Genomic DNA, 22,487 nt, shown 5'->3' with positions numbered 1-22,487 from the left:
AGGGATTTAGCGATGGGATGAGGGGGATGGTTTTGAATTGGAGAGGGGCAGGTTGAGACTTGTTCTGTGCTGTGAGATGCTGCAGCAGCATGCCCTGTGAGGCTGCGGATGCCCCATGCCTCAAGGCATTCAAGGCCAGGCTGGATGGGGCTGTGAGCAACCTGGTCTAGAGGGAGGTGTCCCAGCCTATAGCAGGGGATTGGAACTGGGTCATCTTCAAGGTCCTTTCCAACACAAACCACTCTTATTCTATGATTGAAGTTAGCTGCGTCCCAGCCCAAACCAGTGCAGGTGTTGGCAGCTGTTGCACAGAGTGACAGGAGATTTTCTTCCTGCTTTGTTTGTCTGTTGGGAGAAAAAGCAGCAAGGGGAAGTAAATTGAGCTAAAAAGTAGATTAGTGATGCCACTAGGATGACCAGAGGGCTGGAGCGCCTCTCCTATGAGGAAAGGTGAGGGAACTGGGCTTGTTTGGCTTGGAGAAGAGAAGGCTGCGGGGAGACCTCATAGTGGCCTTCCAATATTTGAAGGGAGTGTATAAGTAGGAAGGGGTACAACTGTTTATGAGAGTGGAAAGAGATAGGACAAGGGGGACTGGTTTTAAACTGAGACAGGGGAGATTTAGATTGGATATGAGGAGGAAGTTTTTCCCGCAGAGGGTGGTGAGGCACTGGAACAGGTTGCCCAAGGAGGCTGTGGATGCCCCATCCCTGCAGGCATTCAAGGCCAGGCTGGATGTGGCTCTGGGCAGCCTGGGCTGCTGGTTGGCGACCTGCACACAGCAGGGAGTTGGGACTGGATGAGCATTTTCAACCCAGGCCATTCTTTGATTCTATGATTCTATATTTGCTCTGAAGAGATTGCTGTCAGTTGTTCTGATGAGCCTTCAGGCACTGCCAATCAACTCTCAGTCCCTTATAATAAGGTAATTAAGTAACAAATTTCTTATGTAAGGAGAGAAGAGTGTAACACGAAGGTTCCTCATGCCAAAACCATCTGAACATCCACGAGAGGGCTCTATGGCCCTCTCTGTGGGGCCATATGCTCTGTGGCTGTGCTCATGCTCAGATAAACGCTCTCTGCAGTGAGAGAATCAGAAATACATGAGAGCTTGCAAACAGCCCTGTCCCTGTTCAGCTAGTTCAGAGCATCGCTTGTGGAAAAGAAGGCAGATAAGATCTGGTTTTTAGATAGAAATGTAGGAAGCATACTTCACATCAGTTGTAATGATCACTGCAAGTAATATCCCACACATTTGTTGTTCCCTTACAAAGGTTTCTTTCAAAATATACAAAACCCAGATTTGAAAGAGAGAAATGCAGGAAATCCATTGTAACCACTCTGTCTTTTTGATGCTTGGATCTAATCATTTGTACCTGTTGAATAGTGAGAAACCATTGAGAGGCACAGTTCCAAGTTATCCTTTGATTTGTCTTGAACTAATTCACTGCAGTGTTTCCTCATATCATCGCAATGAGATTTCATAGAATCATGGAACCATAGTATGGCCTGGGTTGAAAAGGAGCACAATGCTCATCTAGTTTCAACCCCCTGCTGTGTGCAGGGTCACCAACCAGCAGACCTGGCTGCCCAGAGCCACATCCAGCCTGGCCTTGAATGCCTCCAGGGATGGGGCATCCATAACCTCCAAAACTATGCTACATATGGTTTATTTATGGAAAAGATTGTTTACGGACATTAGAATTGAAAACTGACCTGAAGATATGGTAATCAGAGCTTGATTTTTAAGCCACCTCACCCAAAAGGGAAAATGTTTTTGCTTTTGACTGGGTATTAATTGTTCAGCTGGTTCTTGACATGTTTTTTTGCATGTTGCAACAAAAGCTCTTCCAAACAGTTCCAGGGCACAGCTCAGGAGTCACTTCGCTCTGGAATTGTTCTCAGTGGGCACTTTATACTTAGTCACCTCTTTTTTCAAGGTGAAAAAAGTGAGTTTAAGTGGTATAAACTAAATCCATTCCATTGTTACATTACTGCATGGCCAAAGCAGGCTCCCAGATCTGTTTTATTGGTAACAACAACCTACCCTTCCCATAGGTTTATTCATAGAGTCATAGAATCACAGAGGTTGGAGAAGACCTCCAAGGTCATCCAGTCCAACCGTCCACCTACCACCAATATGCTTATCCAGTAACTCTGTTAGTAAATTAAACAGTACCGGGGCTTTTTTGCTCACTGGAAGCCTTTCAGCATGATCTGAGTGGTCGTGTCCATATTGTGAAATTCTCTTACCTTCCAAAATGGAGTGACCAGTCCTCAGCTGTCCATCCATCCATCCTTCTCTGCCAGGACACGCCGTCAGATTTAACTGTACCAGACACCAGCCCAGGCAGCAGAACTCAGTCTATCTATCATGTAAATAGTCAGCAAGGTGCTGGCCGGGCTTGGATCCAGGCAAAGTAAAAAACTCCTAAGCAATACCCTGACACATTTTGAAAGATGGCATCCACCAGGAGTGATTTCCTAGTACAGAGAGTAGAACGGGGAAACAAAAAATGATCAGAGAAGAGTCAATTCCTTAGTAAATCAGATGAATTATTTCAACCGTCAGTGAAGTTATCCAGAATCACAATTGCTATAGCATAAATTAAAACTAGGCCAGCCAGAACAGCATCCACCTTCTTTTCTCTTCTTTTGCCCATGCTTAGAATAATGTATTAATTACCTCCCCTATCTACCCTTCTATAAGTCTTTGTATAAACCTCGGGCTTATGGATAAAAAAGAAATATTCACCCTTAGTGTGTGATACAGCTGACCTTTACATGGCTGCATTAAAAGATAGCCAAACATACCTCCATAATTTCCTGAGAAGCTTCTATCTGCAAACTTAGCCCACTTGTCATTAAAAGCCAAAGCTTTCTGAGTTTGCAGTCTATTCTTTCTTCTTGTTTTTCTTCTGGCTTAGGTTATACTTATAATAATGGCAAAGTGCAGGAAGGAATTTTTATGTGATTCATAAATGCTCTCCCTCTGGATGCTGCAGAGCACTGTGTATGTCTTCAAGCAAACCTGGAATGGAAGGACAAAATATCACTTTGCTTTGTGTAAGTGACAGTTACACAGCATGTCAGAAGTTACTGAGTCTTTCACCAACTGGTGCGGGCTTCTTAATTGAGTAGAGTGATTACTGGAGTGACCTATCAGTCAAAAGACATTATGTTTGCAAAGGATACGTTGTAATTAAGCACAGATCAGAAGCCAGAAGCAAGCACTGCTTTAACAAATGCATTTCATGTAGTGCTGAACTGAAGGAGCTTTTCAAGGGAAGGTGCTAAGAAGAAACTTCTTTGGCCCTGAATTATCCCAAGGCACCACCTTGTGTCGCATCCCCAGAGACCATGGCAGAATGCCATAGGAAGACACTTTATTCTTCCCCTGGCATACAAAAGCAACACTTGTTTTTGTTTGTTTTTTTTTTTTTCCACGGGGTCATTTGCTGTGCCTGCATTTTAGCACGTCTTCCAGCAGCAGCACAGTTCACGCTGACACGCTTCTCCTGCAGTCACTGTTGTTCAGTCAGAAACAAAACAAAATGCCCTTCCATTAGGCAGGATTCTCATCAGAGAGATGTTACAAAGGAGAGATCTCATTTCAGAAACGGAGAAATGAAAGCACCAATGACTTTCCTACCTAAACAGAGAAACTGGAATACAGTCCTAAGCTCAGTGGGAATACAAATGGGAGTTAATGTTGTGTACTGACACAGATGATCCCACAGCCCATGCTATCTCCTTCCACCAGTTCTCTTACCTGATACTGCAGTACTGCTCTTCAGAACCCATGCCATTTTATAGTGCAAAAGAGCAAAATTCTGCTCACTGCCTCTCATTAAAATAGAAATGACTCTTTCAAAGTTTATGTATAGTTTTTAGGCAACATTCTGAGAGAAAAATTCATTTTCAGCCTACCTAAAAATCGAAACTGGGCTCACTTTTCAGCTGCCTGCCTTCATGCCTTAGCTGTAGTTCTTTAGAGAATTGCTGAGCACAAAAGTCTTGTTCCTACCCCAGAAAGAGCTGCATTTCTCTGATGGATGGTACAAGTCTGCACATCTCAGAGGAGTCTGTTCAGTTCACAAAGTGCTTTGAGATTTACACTATTATTGAAATGGCCATTGTTATTCTTGTTTTTATTAGCTGCTGACCATCAAGAGGATTTTGAAGACAAGTACCAAGTAAGAAGCTGGATTCCTGAGCAGAACTTTACATGAGGAGTCCATTATGTGTTTTGGGTAATTTTTTAGAATCTTTATGTTAATGTGTCTGGATTCATCCAAGAAACTTCTGATGGAATGGAATCAGATTGATACAACAAAGACTGGCACTTGTGGGACCAGTTTATAGCATTCACAGAATCACAGAATGGTTGGTACTGGAAGAGACCTCTGGAGACCATCTTATCCAATCTCCTGGTTAAGTTAAAGATAATGTGTGCTTCATCTTTGCAGGGATAACTTGAGTTTACTTGAGCCTGAAACTGAGCATTTCTGTTTCATGGCAAATGCAAAGTTTCACACTATATTTTTATTCTCAATATGAAAAAGTCTCCACGTGAATAAAAACCTTCCTATCCACATAGAAAAGTGTTGCTTTTAAAATATGTGTCTACAATGTATGTGTTCACATAGATGAGAAAATTCACTACAAAATGAAAATGTTATTTTTCTTCTTTTTATCTTTGTATTAATTCACTATCTTCTGACATAACACTTCTGCTGGCCCAGGATGTTGTTTATCTTACCACAGAGAGATGATACCCTGTCAAGATATGCTCCAGGCAAGGATAATCAATGGAATGGATAGTTTCCAATATTGTGGGTGAAATTCAGCTGCAGTTTCAGGGTATCTTCTTTAAATAGTGCCTACATGGGAGCTGCTCATTAAATTGCTGTTCTGGAGAGGGATTTTCTGCACCTAACAGAGCCTAAGGTGTAGTCCAAGTTACATCAAGTAGGCGCTTAGACTTAGCTGATTGTTTCCCACTTTCTACTGACTAGTTCTCCAGTAACTACAGTGGGAACCCAGACTATTTGTGTATATTTAGGTTTGAAGTAGATACCAAATTTCACTCTGTACTATTTGCCAGTGGGATGAGAACCTTCTGAGAGCAAAATAGTGGCAAGAACTTAAAGCCTCTTGGCCATTTAATATTATTATCTTTTGAGTATACCTGAGGCCATTTTAGGCTCATCATCCAGAACCTGAAACCCTGAGCAAGGTACATCGAATATTTTGTCAATGAGGAAACCTGACATACTTTTTTAAACCATTACAGAAAGCAAAGCCATGTAGTTCATTCAAGGCAACCCAGAATTGACTGAGATTAATTAAGGATGAAAACTACGTGGGCCTGTCTCCACTAAGATCTTATTTTGACTTAGCCATCTGATTTAGAGATGAAAACACATTTTTGAAGCTTGTCAATGAAGATGTTTGGAGTGAAATTCTTCAGACCACATGCGAGTGTCTAAATCTGAGAAAATTATCCCAGGCTCCCTTTATTGTCAATTGGAAGAAAAAGACATTTAGATTGTGAGTCATCTGACCTATTTTAGATGTCCATTTTGGAGTGATGAGTTGCAGATGAAATGCTGATTCTCTTCATTAAGTACCAAATGAGCAGAGGGGCAATTAGCTTAGATATAGATATCTAATGGGATGAGATGTACTCCTCCCACCCCCATTTCAGAGTACAATGAGGTTTTGCTTTGCCCTATCAGCAGCAAATAGCTTTATCACCCAACAAACCCGATAGCTACCCGGACCTGATGAACTCTGGTCCAAGACTAATCTGCATGGAGATTAGAACAGCCACTGGAACTGGAGATCCATCTCCTCTTGGGAATGATTCACAGCTTCCTGATGTCATTGGGAATCTTTCCATTCGCTTCAGTGGGCTTTGTAAACCTAAACTTTTGTTTAGGCATACATTAATTGAGTTTAAGATAACACCATTCTTCTGTTTTTTATTATTAGTGTTTTGCCACTCTCAAAGCAGAGCTGGCAAAGCAAAGTGAGTTACAGGCTAATACAGGGGCTCAGTCAACCATAAAGGCTGGGTAAATGTAGCCTGTTTATATATGTTAGCAAGATAATCCCTTCCTTTAGTGCACAGGTTCTGTCTTCTCTTATTTGGTGGATCTAGTTCACAGTCTTCATTATCATAGCCATCAGTATTTAATCCCTTTGTCCATCTAATCTGAAGCTACCACTGGTCTGTGGTTTACAAAGAGCAGCTTCCCCATCCAATCTGAGTGTTATCCACTTCGTCAGAGACCTAACAGACTGTTCAGTTGCCTCCTCAGAGAGGAGTAAATTAGGATGCCTAATTTAAACTGATTAGCTGGGATCTCTTATTATGATCTGTAAAGGTCAGGTCACCTCCAGCTGAATGGAGGTGGGATAATGTTTCATGGATGGTGCCTGACCGTGTTTTACTGGGTCTGTCTGCGATGGAGTCATAGAATCACAGAATCCCAGAACGGCCTGGGTTGCAAAGGCCCACAGCGCTCACCCAGTCCCAACCCCCTGCTGTGTGCAGGTCGCCAACCAGCAGCCCAGGCTGCCCAGAGCCACATCCAGCCTGGCCTTGAATGCCTGCAGGGATGGGGCATCCACAGCCTCTTGGGCAACCTGTTCCAGTGCCTCACCACCCTCTGGATGAAAAACTTCCTCCTCACATCCAACCTAAACCTCCCCTGGCTCAGTTTGAAACCATTCCCCCTTGTCCTATCACCACCCACCCTTGTAAACAGAATCAACATCCTCCACTTTACCCCCCATCTCATTTTGTTTCCCCACCTTGTCTACGTGTTCTTCTCTGCCAGACAGGCAGAGGTATTGCTTAGATAAAGAACTGATAAGAAGACCCATATTTTTGAACTGAGCCTGAAACATCATTAACCAATAATAAGTAACATAAAAGAAAATTGTAGATTTTGGGGCAAGTGAAAACTGTGGAGAGCAAATGTGAGGGTTTAAGTATTAGTTTTATTTTTGTGGCACTGTGGGTTCTTTTGCAATACTTTTACTCACCCCACTGCTCCAATCTTCCTTTTCAGTTTCTGGGAACAATTGCTCCATTGTGCTTGGAGAATGCCTGAGAGAACATGCTGTTGCCCACTGGCAGAGCCTTACAGGTACGCACCATTTTCTGTGGCAACAAAACAGCAACTTTTGTTCCTCTTGTTGTTCAGGTCACTGCAGTGACTTTCTCACTCATATTGGGATCATTCAAGTACGGATGACATCATTAGTCCTGATCATGTTTCTACAGGAAGAAATGGGTCATTGAACACCTTTGGGAAAATGATGACAAGGTCACACGGCTAAAATATTTGTCATTTGAAATAGCTAGCAGGACTCAGTGCTGCTGTGTGTCCTGAGGAGTTTCAGATTCTAGAAGAAGGGGAAACAAAGAGAATATACTCCAGTTTAAAAGCTTAACTCAATATATGAGATGCTTACATTCCAGTCTGTTTTTTGCTGTAGCTTTTTTCTTTTGCATAGAATAAGTATCTTAGGACAGGATCTAGTTCCAACATGGTTTGAATAAGACAAGCATTTGTACCTAAAGGGAGCCTATTAACAGGAGGGGAGTCAGCTCTTGGAAAGGGGAGATAACAGCAGGACAAGGGGAATGGTTGGAAGTTGAAGGAGGGCACATTTAGGTTGGATGTCAGAGGGAAGTTGTTTGCTGTGAGAGTGGTGAGGTGCTGGAACAGCTGCCCAGAGAGGCTGTGGATGCCCCGTCCATCCCTGGAGGTGTTCAAGGCCAGGTTGGATGGGGCCCTGGGCAGCCTGGGCTGCTGTGAGATGTGGAGGTTGGTGGCCCTGCATGGCACAGGGGGGTTGGAGCTTCTTGATCCTTGAGGTCCCTTCCAACCCAAACCATTCTGTGACTCACTGTCATATCAGCACTCGCAAACAGCATCTGACCTTATTCAGATTAGATGCATTCTCCATCCAGAGCTCCTCTCTTTCAGCACTGAGTCTAGTCAAGGTCTGGGAGATGAGTTTGGACACAATCTAAAACTTTTAAGTGGTTATGTTTAGCTGAAATAAATTCTGCTTCTAATGTTAAGGTTATCAAATCCAATTAAGGACACATGATGGACAGAGATTATAATGTGTTTAACAGGAGGCCAATAAATAAACCTTGTTTCTAATGTTAGGGTTACAAGTACGTGTGATAGACAGATGGTTATTTAAATATATTCCATTACAGGCAAAACCAAATTAATATTATCCTGTCAACTGCGCACACTAAAGTAACCACAAGTCAGGATCACAGAAACAGTAAGTAAAGAAAGTATCTTAATCATGGCTCGTTACTTACCTCGTGGATTGTGTGTTACAATTTTGAGGTCAGGGTTTTTTAAATAAATGATGGCCTAGAATTTTCCCTTTTGAAAGAATACAGAAATTCTCTCCTATTAAGGGAACAGGGTCTACAAACAAACAAACAAACAAACAAGTTTGCAATGCAGACTGAATAGAAAATGCTTCTGGGGAGGGATGTTCTGTGTATGTGCTAGTGATTTGATGGGTATAGACAAGAGGAAAGCTTTGTTGACATCCATAGCCTAATTTGGGGGCATGAGGCACGGAAGAATTTAATCAGTTGCCAAACAGCCAAGAGGAAGGCTGTGGCAAGGCAAGGAACTGAACCCAGTGCTCCCCAGGGCCCTCACCACAGGGCTGGTTTGGTTCCTTTTCCCAGGCTAGGTTCATCTCTGATTTTTCAGTGTAATTGAGTGCAGAAAGTACTCACAGTTGCTGCTGTTGTTTTTAAGCGTGGTCTACTACAGAATAATCTGAACCAGCCTCTTAAGAGTGAGGTAATATTTTTTCCAGCATACAGAACACGATTTAAAAAGCAGAGAAATATGGATCATGCCCATCTAGAAGTGCAACAGCAATGCCTAGCTTTGCTGAGACCTTTTCTTTCCTTTCTTGTTTTTCACTACAAAGTGGTCCTTGAAACATAATCAGATGGGCAACTCTATCAGCAAAGCACAACTGAGCTGTGGCTTCTTTCCCCACAGAAATACAGTCTGAAGGCTGAAAAAGAGACCTGAAGATGAGTTTGTAAATTTGATAAAGAGACCCAAAGAAACAGAGGGTGTTGAGGTGAAGCTTTGGGTGCTGTCCCTTGAACTCTCGCAGCCAAGCAATGTCAAGAGCTGGGGAAGTTGCCTTAGCAGTGGGATGCATCAACAAGCAACTGTGCTGCCCTTAACAGGGTCATTTTGAACGACCCTCTTGGTGCCACCACAGCTTGTTGTAGAGGTTTTGTCTTCCCCATTCCACCTAATCAGAATTTGTTATCATCGTTTCTCTCTGTTGTGTCTTTGTTTCTCAATCTTTCTGTCCTCTTTCTCTGTTAAACACGTTTCAGACTGAACAAGGATCCCATTCTTTTCCACTCGAGAGAAGCATCTCCACGATTTTCCACCTACAGTTTTCACTACAGCTTTTATGGGATTCAGTCTCAGCTATTTTCCTCTCTAAATAATAACTAGTAATCCCAGCACTTCTGAATTCCCAGTGTGGGTCCACTTAGAAATTACTAACAATAAAATTAGCCAAATCCTAATATGAAAGAAAATTGGCCTCCTCCTTAAAGCTATTGTTGTTGCATTACAATGGTGCTGAGAGGCACAAGCCAGTAGTGGCACTGCATTGCTTCCACACCCTGAGCAGAAATGGTAGGAGGTCAGTGAGACCTTGACTAATGCACAGTCCCAGGGGATAAATCAGAAGCAGAGAGAAGGAAATAACTTGATGACTGCCACACCATAGGCAATGGCAGGGTGGCAATAGCATGGCTGGTGCAGGACCTTCAAATTCATCTGTAGTGCCATGTAGTTGAGTTCCTGAGTGCACCCTCGAACCCCAGGTACACAACCATATGTCACATCCCAGTATCACAACCCTGGGCTTCTGTATTCCTGTCTTTGTAAAGAAAGAAGCAGATGACATAGAGGCAAGTACACCTTGGATCTTCAGTCCTGCTGACAGCATTTGTAAAAATTTGGGGGTAAGACTGTTTGTGAAGGTGGATAGTGATAGGGCAAGAGGGAATGGTTTTAAAGTGAGACAAGGGGAGGTTTAAGTTGGATCTGAGGAGGGAGTTTTTCATGCAGAGGGTGGTGAGGCAATGGAACAGGTTGCCCAAGGAGGCTGTGGATGCCCCATCCCTGCAGGCATTCAAGGCCAGGCTGGATGTGGCTCTGGGCAGCCTGGGCTGCTGGTTGGCGACCTGCACACAGCAGGGGGTTGGGACTGGATGAGCGCTGTGGGCCTTTGCAACCCAGGCCGTCTGGGATTCTGTGATTCTGTGATTCTGTGATTCTGTGATTCTATGATTCTATGAACCAGGCAGTGCCCAGAGGCAGCACAGGCTCAACATTAGCTTGCACTATTTGGGTAAATTTTATCAGTGTGCACTTTAGCTCATTTCCTGCAAGTAATCAGAATTACTTTGATCTCTCGTTTCTCAGTCTGGCAACCTTTCCTTTGACTGCCTTTATATAAATACAGCTAGCTCCCCTCAAAACAAATCCCTCTTTTCTCTCCTTCAGTGCAGAACACACTGCAAGAGCAGAATGCAATAAATGGACTCTACAAGGGGAAGCACTGGGCGGATTTTGTTGTCCTCATACCTATGTTGATAAGAGTCCTCTAGTGTTTGCCCTTCCATGTGATGCTCTGCCAGAAATCTCCATTTGTGGACATCAGCACCAGAGCCTGTTCTGTCCTGTGTCAGTTCTCCAGATGCTGTTCCTGCTATCAAAAATAGGGAAGAAAGAAAAGAAGGACTAGTTTCAGCTGTTCTTTTGGAGGGATGTGTGGTTCAGAACTTCCCCACAGAGCGGAGAGAAATTAATTCTGTCATTAAAAGGAAGAAAGAATGCACCAGGATTGTGCTTGACCATATGGTAAGGAGGCAAAGACTGGAATATTCCTGTCTTCAGGTCTTCTCAGAAGTCTGTTCTGAAAAATGTATAATTTCTTTCCAGGGTCTGATGGCACAAAGCAACTGTGAATGAATGAAGAACGGGACCAAAATGCAAAGGAAAATTGATGGAACCACCTCAGAGGAGCTTACTGCTGAAAACTATTCTCAATGAATTGTTGAAAGATTTCTAAGGCTGAAAGCTGGAGTCCCCTCATGATTATTTGTGCAATACCCAGCATAAGAGGACATGAACAAGGATTTGAAACTCTGAAAATTAGAGGGTTAGGGCTGTTCACACCACTATTAAACTGAGGTCTGAAGATACCCAGCATATTAAATCCAAGCAGGTTTGCATTACATCAAATTCCACGCTACAGGCAGTGCTATTCAGGCTTCTCTTTTCCTGACAGAAGTTTTCATTTTATGTTAGCACCTTTGGTGCCATTTCCTGCCCACTTGCAGTGTATTAGTGTCTGTCTTATCACACCTTGCACAGAAACAACTACAATATGCTTCACGCTGGCATGTTGAATTAACCTTTTCATCTCTCATTACCATCTTTCCCTTCTCACCTCCTGTGGTGTTTCTGCCTTGCCTTGTTTTTACAGTGCCTCTGAAATTAGTGCCTTTCACTTCAGATCTGGGAATTGTTCGAACTTCATTCTTATATCTGTCTAATTTAAAGTCTACTTTCTTAAATTGAGGGGAAGTTTCACTGAATAATTCTGAAATGTGAGCCTCCAGAATTGGGCCTGTCAAGACGGTAATGTTTGACTGTGCTTCAGCTGTAAACAGATAATTCAGATTGATGTGAAGTGCAGAAAGATAATACACTGTGTACAACTTGCTATTGTTGAACGACACATGAATAATGCTCTGGGTTTGGGATCAGTCAACTCTTCTGTTTTTAATCATTGATTTTCTTTCACCCATTTCATAACTGAATTGTTGATGTAGTCCTATCCCATGTGTTGCAAGGCTCAGGGTTTCACAATAAATGAAATGCCATCTAAACCAGCATGAAATATCCACACAGTGTAATCTAAGGTGCCCACAGAAGTTGGAAGAGGATGCAGCCAGTGGGGCCTCTGGGGAGCAATTAATTCTCAGCAAAAAGTTCTAATTCTGCCTCTGGTTTCTTTTTGCTTGCCTGTAGAAAATTCATAGTATGTTTCAGCAGTGAGGATGGATCATGCAATGAGTGGGAAAGCAGAAGGTCTGGCTTGGTTCAGGGATCCCTAAGCTGAGCCCTCCCCTTTGTTTTCACCAGGAAGGGCCAGAAAGGAAGGCTAGGTGAGCTGACCCTGTAATACAGGCAAAGAAACACTCCCAAGAATTTTCTTTATCAGAATTATAAGCAGCATTTGAGCACTGACCATCCTTTAAATCAAACAGTAACGTCCCGTCTGATGGCTGTACCTGGAGATTCCACCATTTCTCAGTTAAATGCTTCACCCAGGATGAGAGCAGAACCCGTACACAACCAAGGTCGCAATCTGTCCGCGTTCCCAGAATTAAAATTCATGTTGTCTTTGAAACTGGTGTTCTTACTGCTTATTGGGAATGATCCTGGGCCTGTTTGAGCTGCCTTGTTCCTTGGAATGGCTTTGGGCCTTGCAAGCTCATCCAGCCTAAAACCTAAAACTGTGAATTTAACAAGATGAACAGACAAATCCCAGCACCTCCATAGTGGTCTGGCATTGTTTAATTTACAGATGTTACAATTTTGTGTGCGCTACACTGAGTTAATTGGCAGAATGCTCACACCGCAAGGCACGTTTCTCAGACATCATATCTGTCTCTTTTTAGCTTCTTTGATAAAAGAACTTCATTTTATATCACTGTGTATACTTCCTTAGCCTTAGTCTTAACCAATACTTTCTTATACTCCAGGCTCAAGAAGCACTGCAGCAAACAGCCACATTCAGCTGCTAACCTGTCGCTGTCAGGCACTGGAATGGCTGCACAGGGAGGTGGTGGAGTCGCCGTCCCTGGCAGTGCTCAAGAGGCGTCTGGATGAGGAGCTGCGAGATCTGGTTTAGTGCTTGTGGTAGCGGTGGTGATGGGAGGGCGGTTGGTCTAGATGGTCTTTCAGGTCATTTCCAACCTTGTGATTCTGTGATTCTAAGGTTCTGCGTTTGATGGAGAACACCAGCACTGAGCCCCTAATAGATAGGTGCTTGATGTCTTGAGTTAGTGTCATTAATTATAAAACCCTATGAAACTTTGAATGAGACCACAGGAAAAGTTGCCTAGAGAGGAGTTCCACACAGATAGGAACCCAAGTTCCTCCCGTGTTTTCCTTACCTCTACCCATACGTTTTGCCTTTCCATCTTTACTGCAGCTCAGTTTCAACAGGAAGCTCACAACCTTTATGTCTTCTCTGTTGAGATCTTTCAGGCCAGCAATTTCTATCACTGCATTTGTTTCATGAGCTCTGGAGAAAAGCTGGTGGACTGTCCCATCTCCTTGCACTTATGTATGCCATGAATGCTTCCATTGTGCTTCTGCTGACTATGGACCAAGATGGGATGTGTTGGGGGATTTTTCAGAAGCACTTGAGCTGGCTCCATAAAAGCCAGCCCTAGTGGAGAAGTGGTTTATCATGGAAGAGTGGTGGAGGATGGGAACTGTTGGGCTGCAGCATTTGATGGAAAAACATTCCCTCTCCTCTCTCCTCCACTACATCTCACCTACGTCTATGTCCTGGCACCAGAACTGTTGAGGTAAAACATTGCTATGGGTCAACAAAACTACCTAAATCTTAGTAGTGCTCAGTTCCCTTTAAAAATAAGATTTCCTTCTGTTGCAGTGGAATTAGTGCTGAATTTTGTACCTAAATTCTCTGGTCAGCGCTGGGGAGACATTCAGTAATTCTGTTCACTGTCAAAATACAGTCAAAGGTTTTGGAGGAGGCCTCCGTTCAGAACCATACCAGAGATTCAGATAAGGTTTGTTTCCTCTCCCTTCAAATTTGCAGTTTAGATGCAGAGCAATCCAGCTTCAAACGGAGAGGAAGGCACCTCTGGTAGATGAAACACTCTTGTATTTGAGTCTCTAAATCTAGAGGTGGGAATTGCTTTCTCCATTGAATCGTAGAATCCTAGAATGGCCTGGGTTGCAAAGGCCCACAGCGCTCATCCAGTCCCAACCCCCTGCTGTGTGCAGGTCGCCAACCAGCAGCCCAGGCTGCCCAGAGCCACATCCAGCCTGGCCTTGAATGCCTGCAGGGATGGGGCATCCACAGCCTCCTTGGCAACCTGTTCCAGTGCCTCACCACCCTCTGCATGAAAAACTTCCTCCTCAGATCCAACCTAAACCTCCCCTGTCTCAGTTGAGAGGGCAATGGCTCAGCATTGAGGACTCAGAAGGCTGTGAAAGCTACAAAGTCCCGTATTGGATGTGTTGGATGCACCTGCTTGCTGAATTAAAGTCCCCAAAGTTTTCAGGGCAGGGATCCCTTGTGTGTGAATTCCAGACAGCTTTGGAAGGGGACGAGGACGGAGACATGCAGCAAACCCGTGCAACAGCATTTCCATGCATGGCCAGTTTTGCTTTCTGGTGAAACTTGGGACTTTTGGAGTCCCTGAGATTCCCAAGGATTTTGGAAGTTTCAGGTTGCTTGGGGATCTTATGGTTCCCTGTGTCTGGACAGAGTGAAATAGGCCAAGCAGAGCATGATGCTAATGCAGCTTAGCACATCCGTGAACTGGAATTAAATAATTGAGAATAGATCAGTTCTTTACTGCAGTGGCTGTGTGCTGCCCAGGTTGAAAGTCATGTTAATGACATTGCAACCACAGGTCTGTATACTGAGCACACCAAAATCCAGGCCTGCATTGTGCACTGATAGACACGCCTTATTTGGAGCCTGGAGCAAAACTCAGCAGCGTTTATACGGTGAGATCATTACAATAACTTTGGGCTCAGGTATTATAAGAAGAACGTAGATTTGGATGGGAGGTTTTGCTCTGGCTGCTTCCCCACTAACAACAGAAGAGTGTCACTGGGATGATGCAGCGCTCAGTTCTGCTGTTCTGCAGCTGTGCTTACTGCACAGAGCATCCTGCAGGTTTGCCCACCACAGTACCACAGAATGGCCAGGGTTGGAAGGGACCTCAAGGACCATGAATCTCCAATCCCCCCCCCCCCCGCAGGCAGGGCCACCAACCTCCACGTTTCATAGCAGAGCAGCCCTGTAAGCACTCTGCACGTCCTGCCTTTAGTGGTGCAGCTATGAGCCTTCAGAACCCTGCAGCAAACAGCTTTCCTCTCATAATTCCAGAGGCCCCCATCCCAGCCTCATGTTTCCCCTACACATCTGGTAAAGCAAAACCCCTCATCTGCCTTTCCCTGCGCTATCCTTCAGCCTGGATTTATTTCCCACGGCTGCTGATGGATGAATGACAATTGTTTTTGCTCAGCAATTGCACTTGGACGGGATGTGCATTGTGAAGCTGCTTGACAAGCCAAGCGGTGGGAGAGGAGGGGTGGGAGGGGAGATGTCTGCCAGGCGGGCGGGCGTGCAGTGCCAGTGGCTGCACTGAGCTTTCGCTGTGTCCACGGGGGGTGAGCCTTCCTCTCACCCCAGCCTTCTCCTCTGCCACACAAGAGAAGGAGAGAGCAGAAAGCAGAGGGTCCCCCGGCCCCGGCAGCACCCAGCTGCCTGGCCCACATCTGCAGCAGGCGAGCCACGAGGAAGAGCCCCTTTGTCACCACGGCCACTTCACTTTTAATTTAAAACCTTCACCTGCTTCCACAAGGGATGATGGAAGAGCAGTACATTTCCAAACTGCACCCAGTAGTGGACTATGGAGCTGGGGTCTTTCTTCTGATCGTAGGTGAGTTCTGCTTGCACAGCCTGTTTGCTCGAAGCTTGAGCAGAACGGGGCTGCCCCATCCTTTGCTTTCGTGACTAGCCAGCGCAGGTTTGCCTCTGTGGCATCACAAGTATTGAAAGTAAGCTGTCTGCCCCTTGCTGTGGGATCCCAACCCTGCACACTGCGGGAGGGGGCAGCCTGTCCTGCAGGGCTGAGAGGGGAGGGCAGCGTGGTGTGACCCTGGGAGGGTTTCCTTGTGGGTGAAGAGCAGCTGAGTTGCACGGACCAGGTGGTTTGTTTGTGTACAGCTGTTTATTTGCAGAGGAGCTGGACTGGGTTAGGCACGCAGTACCAGAAAGATCAGCATGTATTTTTGTGTGTCAAAAGGAAGGATTTTGGCAGCAGCACTGACATTAGGATTCCATATCTCATACCTCTCCTTGCACTGCTCTGCACCTGTCCCCTCAGTAGTGCTGACAGCAGAGAGTAGAATTCTTCATGAGAAAAATCAGTGTCTGCACAACAGTGAAAGAGTGAAACAGAATCCAAGCCGAGATGTCAGCTGCTTTCTCATGGAGAAGCAAATACAGAGCTCAAGTAATGGGATGGGGTAGCAATAAGGGAACTCCTTTGGCTCCTGCTTGCTGCTGTTGTGATATTGCTCTTGTGCCACTCTGCTATCATCTCACAGTGCTCCTATAGGGATCTATAGGCATCACTTCCAGCACTGTATCAGAGTCCTCTGTGCAGCTCAGGAACATCCCACGTACTGAGCAGTGAGCTACCAGAGCCTGACATGGCATTGTATTGTATTGTATTGAGCTTCACCAACACACGTCCTGTTGAAATCTTTCCTTTGATGTCTGTGCCCATGTGTGCATTTATGCCAGTGCATGTAGTTCAGTTTTGTTGCATGCCCCCTGATTTGTTTGCCTGTGAGCACTTGATGAATGTGTTGTATGTGAGCAAATGCGACCTTCCTGTTTCCGCTGCTGTGAGAGAACATGACAGAATCTTTTCATCATAGGATCATAGAATGGTTTTGGTTGGAAGGGACATTTAAGATGACCCAGTTCCAACCCCCTGCTATAGGCAGGGACACCTCCCTCTAGACCAGGTTGCTCACAGCCTCATCCAGCCTGGCCTTGAGTGCTTCCAGGGATGGGGCATCCACAGCCTCACTGGGCAACCTGTTCCAGTGTCTCACCACCCTCACTTTTCCTGTATCCTTCTTTCACTTCTGATTTCAGAGGACACCTTCTCAGGAAAGCCTTTGATCAAAACATTGCTCTGGTGCAGTGTTCACTTGTAAGAGAAGAGAAAATGAGTTGTTTAGCTGCGTGTACTTTTGACACTGTTGTCAAAAGCCCTATGGCATCACTTAATAATTATGTCCAACAGGTCCTTTTGCAAAGCAGGCTCTGCTCTCCAGTTTGTCTCTGGCAAAACAATTTCTTCTCATAGGAAGTAAGCAGGGGTATTACCAGAGAACAATGGAGGTGGATAGGTCCATTCTACTTGATGTTATGTTTTGCAAAGTACTCTAAGGGAACAGGTGTGGGCTACTTACATGAGATTGGATCCAGGGGTGAATAAGTGGAATGTAGTGCATGGAACAAGGAGAGGAGTAATGTGGATGTCTGGTGATGGGAAAGGGCAAGGTATAGCCTGCTATTCATATGACAGAATTTCTCCTCTTTGCTCTAGCAAGTCCTTAGCAGAACCACGGCCTGACTGACATCTGTCTTCTTCTACCCTTCAGCCCCAGTCTAACAACAGACATTTATCACATCCTTTGTGTAGTTGCATCTCATAGGCATGCTAAGCATTATTATATTATATTATAATAGGCATTATTGTCTGTGCTGGTTCCTCTCTTTCAGCCATCCTGACGATCCTTGGAAATTCTGCTGTCCTTGCTACAGCAGTGAAACGCTCTTCCCTCCTGAAGTCACCGGAGCTGCTTACAGTCAACCTGGCAGTAGCAGATATTGGGATGGCAATCAGCATGTACCCGCTGGCCATTGCATCTGCTTGGAACCACGCTTGGCTGGGAGGAGATGCGTCCTGCGTATACTATGCCCTGATGGGTTTCCTTTTTGGTGTCTGCAGCATGATGACGCTGTGTGCCATGGCTGTGATTCGATTCCTTGTTACCAATTCATCCAAATCTAACAGTAAGTCATTGCGTCTCTGGGAGCCTCATAATGATGCATTTGGGCCATTATGTTCAGGGAGGGGCTCTGCTGAACATGGAGTGCAGTATCAGATCAGTAACTGTCTCAACTTTAACTGCAATACCAAACCTCTACCATTCCTACCATCCCTCAACTAAAGGGATGTGGCTGAATTCCTTACTAAGCAGTGAGGCTTTTCACTTCTCAGTAATATCGATGAAACAACTTAGCTACTGGGAATGGAGATCCCAAATATTTGTTGCACCAGACTGTCTTATCTTTTCATTTCTCTGCAAGCAGAGGTTCTGAAACTTGAGTTGTGTGCTGGTGTTCCTGGTCTGGGATTACTTGATCCTGTATAGCAGCATGACTTAGCAAGCTTTAGGCTGGCACTGAGGGCTGCACTCATGGCTCACCCAACCCATGGATACCCCCAGCATATTTGCAGCCACCATCCTTATGCTGAAGAACTTGTTGCAAAAACTGTGTGGCTGAGGTGAGATCCACATAGATTTGCTGTCCTCTTTCTTGCAGGTAACAAAATCTCTAAGAATACTGTTCACATCCTGATTACTTTCATCTGGCTCTACTCCTTGCTCTGGGCCATTCTGCCCTTGGTTGGCTGGGGCTACTACGGCCCCGAGCCATTTGGCATCTCTTGTACAATAGCCTGGAGCAAGTTCCACAGCTCCTCCAATGGCTTTTCATTCATCCTGAGCATGTTCCTCCTGTGCACAGTCCTGCCTGCTCTGACCATCGTCGCCTGTTACTTGGGAATTGCGTGGAAGGTTCATAAAGCATACCAAGAAATCCAGAATATCAACAGAATTCCTCACGCAGCTAAACTGGAGAAGAAGCTGACGTTGGTGAGTTATCCCACTGAGGGGAAGGGTCTGCAGTAGCCAGGAGCTTGCAGGGAACTGCTCCTGCTCACGTGTGGTCTGCTCATGACCCTTTGTTGCGTTTGTCTAGCATTGGTGAAAGATGGAGATGTGGTTATGTCCCACCCATACTCTGACCCCATCAGGGGACTCCTGGAAACTGTCATTTCAGGAGGGTGGTCAGGATTATATGCCACAGGTACCGTGCAAGCTGTTTGTAGTCAGATACACCTGTGATTTTTTTTTGGACATAGAGATTTCCAGTTATGCTGGAGTAACTGACGAATCCATTCACAAGGTAGTTGGAGTGGAAGTCCTGTCTTGCCTAAGCGTTTTAAATGGACTGAGTGGCTGTTCTAGGTGAGAGCTATAGGGACGGCCCCTGTAGAAACAGGTGCTTTTTAAAGATAACGTTATTTTTCATGTAAGCACGATGCCACATTTCCTGCAGAAGAGCTTAGGCTCAAGCTTTCTGGAGGCACTCCTTTGATAAGCCGTGCTTTCTGGCTGGGCTGTTTCTCCCACAGCGTATTACAGTCAGAGTCGGGGGGGGGGATGAGAACAGGATAATCACAGAATCACAGAATTGTAGGGGTTGGAAGGGACCTCCAGAGACCAGCGAGTCCAATCCCCAACAGTCTCTTCATAGGAATCACAGTGTGCGTGTGCTAGGTGGGAGCAGCAATGTGTGCACTGCCCAGGATCACTTATTGCACAAGTAACAAGCTCACTGCTTCATGTATTTCACCCGAGCCCATGCCCACGTGCCCTGTGCAGGCAGAGGACTGAAGCCATGTCTCCCTTTCAGATGGCTGTGCTCATCTCAGTTGGTTTCCTGAGCGCGTGGACGCCGTACGCAGCAGCCAGCTTCTGGTCCATATTTAACTCCAGCGATTCCCTGCAGCCCATCGTCACGCTGCTGCCGTGTCTGTTTGCCAAGTCTTCAACCGCCTACAACCCTTTTATTTACTACATCTTCAGCAAAACTTTCCGTCATGAAATCAAACAGCTGCAGTGCTGCTGGGCTTGGCGAGTTCGTTTCTTCAGTACTGATAACTCTGCAGACAATTCTGTCTCGATGATGTGGAGTGGGAGAGATAACGCGCGTCTCTCCTCCAATGCAAAGGTGGAGAGCCAGGGAGCTGCAATGCACTGACATGCAGCAATGCCTGCAGAACAAACGTCAAGATTCTGACTCACTCGCGGATCCAAATAAGCAGGAATGCAGCATGCAGAGTTGTCACTGAATATCTTCTATCGAGTACTAAGTTGTAAGTACATATTTTTCAAACTGCTCCCAGTTACTGTTTTTAAAATGCACAACAACAACAACGCTATTTTTTTCAAGAATTTCCACCTTAGAGGAAATAGATTTATGTACTAAACAAGATCATCATCACCTTTGGTCGCACGAACATTCAGGGGAACAGCTCTAGTTAATTTTTTTATTTTTTTTTCCTGCTTGTAACTTTTTAATGCAACCTATCTGGGGACCCTTGGCTCTGTCAGTAACAGCCATCAGAGCAAAGAGCAGCCTGAACACAAAGCACTACCAGATAAGTACATCTGAGAAAGCAACTTTCCTGAATCACAGAATGGTTTGGGTTGGAAGGGACCTTGAAGCCCACCCAGTTCCAACTCCTTGCCATGGGCAGGGATACATCCCACAGACCAGGCTGCCCAAAGCCCCATCCAGCCTGGCTTTAGAGACAGAAAAACATAGAGGCAGCAAGAAATACCCATTGCCAGGAAAAGGTGATGAAGTGGTTGTTCTCTACATATCTGAAAGAGATCAACAAACTACACCCTTAGATGTGCTGCTCCTCAAATCACAAAGCATAGAAAGGAGTCAAGCAGCCTTGATCTGAAGAGGTTAGGTGGGAATGCAGCAGCCTTCTGTATATTTCAGACAGCAGGATGAGATCTGAAGGACCCTCTTGGCAAAGGGAATTGTGCTCTTAGGTTGTTGCTGGCTGATATCTCTTCTAACATGAACATTTGTTTCCTGGAGGAGATATGCTACGGCTGGGAACGGCATGCCAAAAGATGTTGCCAGGATTACTTGCCTGGCAGAGAGTAATCCTGCAGGTGCACTGAGATGCTGAGTTCCTCACTGGCTGGAGGGATCACCAGCAAAGACATTTCTGTATATTTGCAGAGCACCTGTCTGATTTGGCACAGTTGGCAGCCATTTACTACTACCAATGGGGCTGACAGCTCCATGTTAGCCTGTTAGCGAGCAGCTTTTTATAGCTGTGCTGTTCCAGCAGCAGAGAACATAGGGGAAAAGCATGTTCCATCTTAGCTTGCCATCCCATAAGAAATCCCTAATTAAGCAGGGAACTGATCCCTAGCTTGAAGAAAAGTCAGTTCACCTGAATATTTTCTCTCCTTAAAGGGCCTAATGCAAATAGTGCATGCTGGTAGAGAGAACCATTCCTTCCCTAGACTCATGATTTTATTTTTCAATCTTAATACAACAAGAGAGAATTGATATACGTTAGCAAGTCCTAATCTAGAGCTTTAAAGAGCCCTCCTTCAAGCATTGAAGGATTCCACTTGAAGTTTGTGGGAATTTAATTTACTGAACTCAAAAGGAACAAGATTTTGAAGATAATTAGAGTTTTAAAAAGCAAGGAATCTATACTGCAAACGTAGGTAGATGGCTGCTATTAGCAGTGAGCAGAGAAACCCTAAATAGGAAGAAAAGAATAAAAATAGCGTCATTATAACAAAGGATTTTTTTTCAGTTCCTTCTAGAGGGGAGGCAAAAATGGTGAGAGTTGAGGATCAATTTACCTAAGGAAAGCCTAGCTGTTAAATAAACAGCTACAGCAAGAACAATACTGGACAAGGGTACAGCATTAAGTGAGAATGATCACTGAAATGAACTTCACAAGTGGTGTCCGTCAGGGGTCAGTCTTGGGACCAGCGCTCTTCAACATCTTCATCAATGACAGACAATGTCATTAGTGCACCCTCAGCAAGTTTGCAGATGACACCAAGCTGAGACACTGGAGGGAAGGGAAGCCATCCAGAGGGACCTGGACAGGCTGGAGAAATTGCCCATATGAACCTAATGTGGTTCAGTAAGGCCAAGTGCAGGGTGCTGCAATTGGGTTGAGGCAATCCCAGGTGTTTACAGACTCGGATAAGAACCTTCTGAGAGCAGCCCTGCAGAGGACTGGGGGTCCTGGTGGACGAGGAGCTGGACATGAGCCAGCAGTGTGAGCTTGCAGCCCGGAAGGCCAACTGTGTTCTGGGCTCCATCAAAAGAGGGGTGGCCAGCAGGGACAGGGAGGTGATTGTCCCCCTCTACTCGGCTCTTGTGAGGCCCCATCTGCAGCACTGCGTCCAGGCCTGGGGCCCCCAGCACAGGAAGGACGTGGAGCTCCTGGAGCGGGTCCAGAGGAGGGCAATAATGAGATGGTCAGAGGGCTGGAGCAGCTCTCCTGTGAGGAAAGGTTGAGGGAACTGGGCTTGTTCAGCTCGGAGAAGAGAAGGCTGCAGGGAGACCTCATTGTGGCCTTCCAGTACTTGGAGGGAGCGGATAAACAGGAGGGGGAACGGCTGTTTGTGAGGGTGGGTGGTGATAGGACAAGGGGAATGGTTTTAAACTGAGCCAG

The 22,487-nt window shown here is 45.3% G+C and overlaps 1 protein-coding gene across 1 annotated transcript; it reads left to right on the top strand.

Moving 5' to 3' along the window:
- Positions 1-15,489: 15,489 nt before the first annotated feature.
- On the top strand, positions 15,490-22,458 carry LOC100549202 (opsin-5-like). The gene is made up of 4 exons (XM_031552655.2): positions 15,490-15,824; positions 17,687-17,980; positions 18,515-18,846; positions 19,670-22,458. Exons 1-4 carry the CDS (start codon positions 15,749-15,751, stop codon positions 20,015-20,017), a joined length of 1,050 nt encoding a protein of 349 aa, XP_031408515.1. The 5' UTR covers positions 15,490-15,748; the 3' UTR covers positions 20,018-22,458.
- Positions 22,459-22,487: the final 29 nt, after the last annotated feature.

This window comes from Meleagris gallopavo, chromosome 2 (assembly GCF_905368555.1).
Source record: "Meleagris gallopavo chromosome 2, MGAL_WU_HG_1.1, whole genome shotgun sequence".
Classification (NCBI taxonomy): Eukaryota; Metazoa; Chordata; class Aves; order Galliformes; family Phasianidae; genus Meleagris; species Meleagris gallopavo.
The sequence above is the reverse complement of the archived record's forward strand: the minus strand, read 5'-3'. Positions and strand labels throughout refer to the sequence as shown.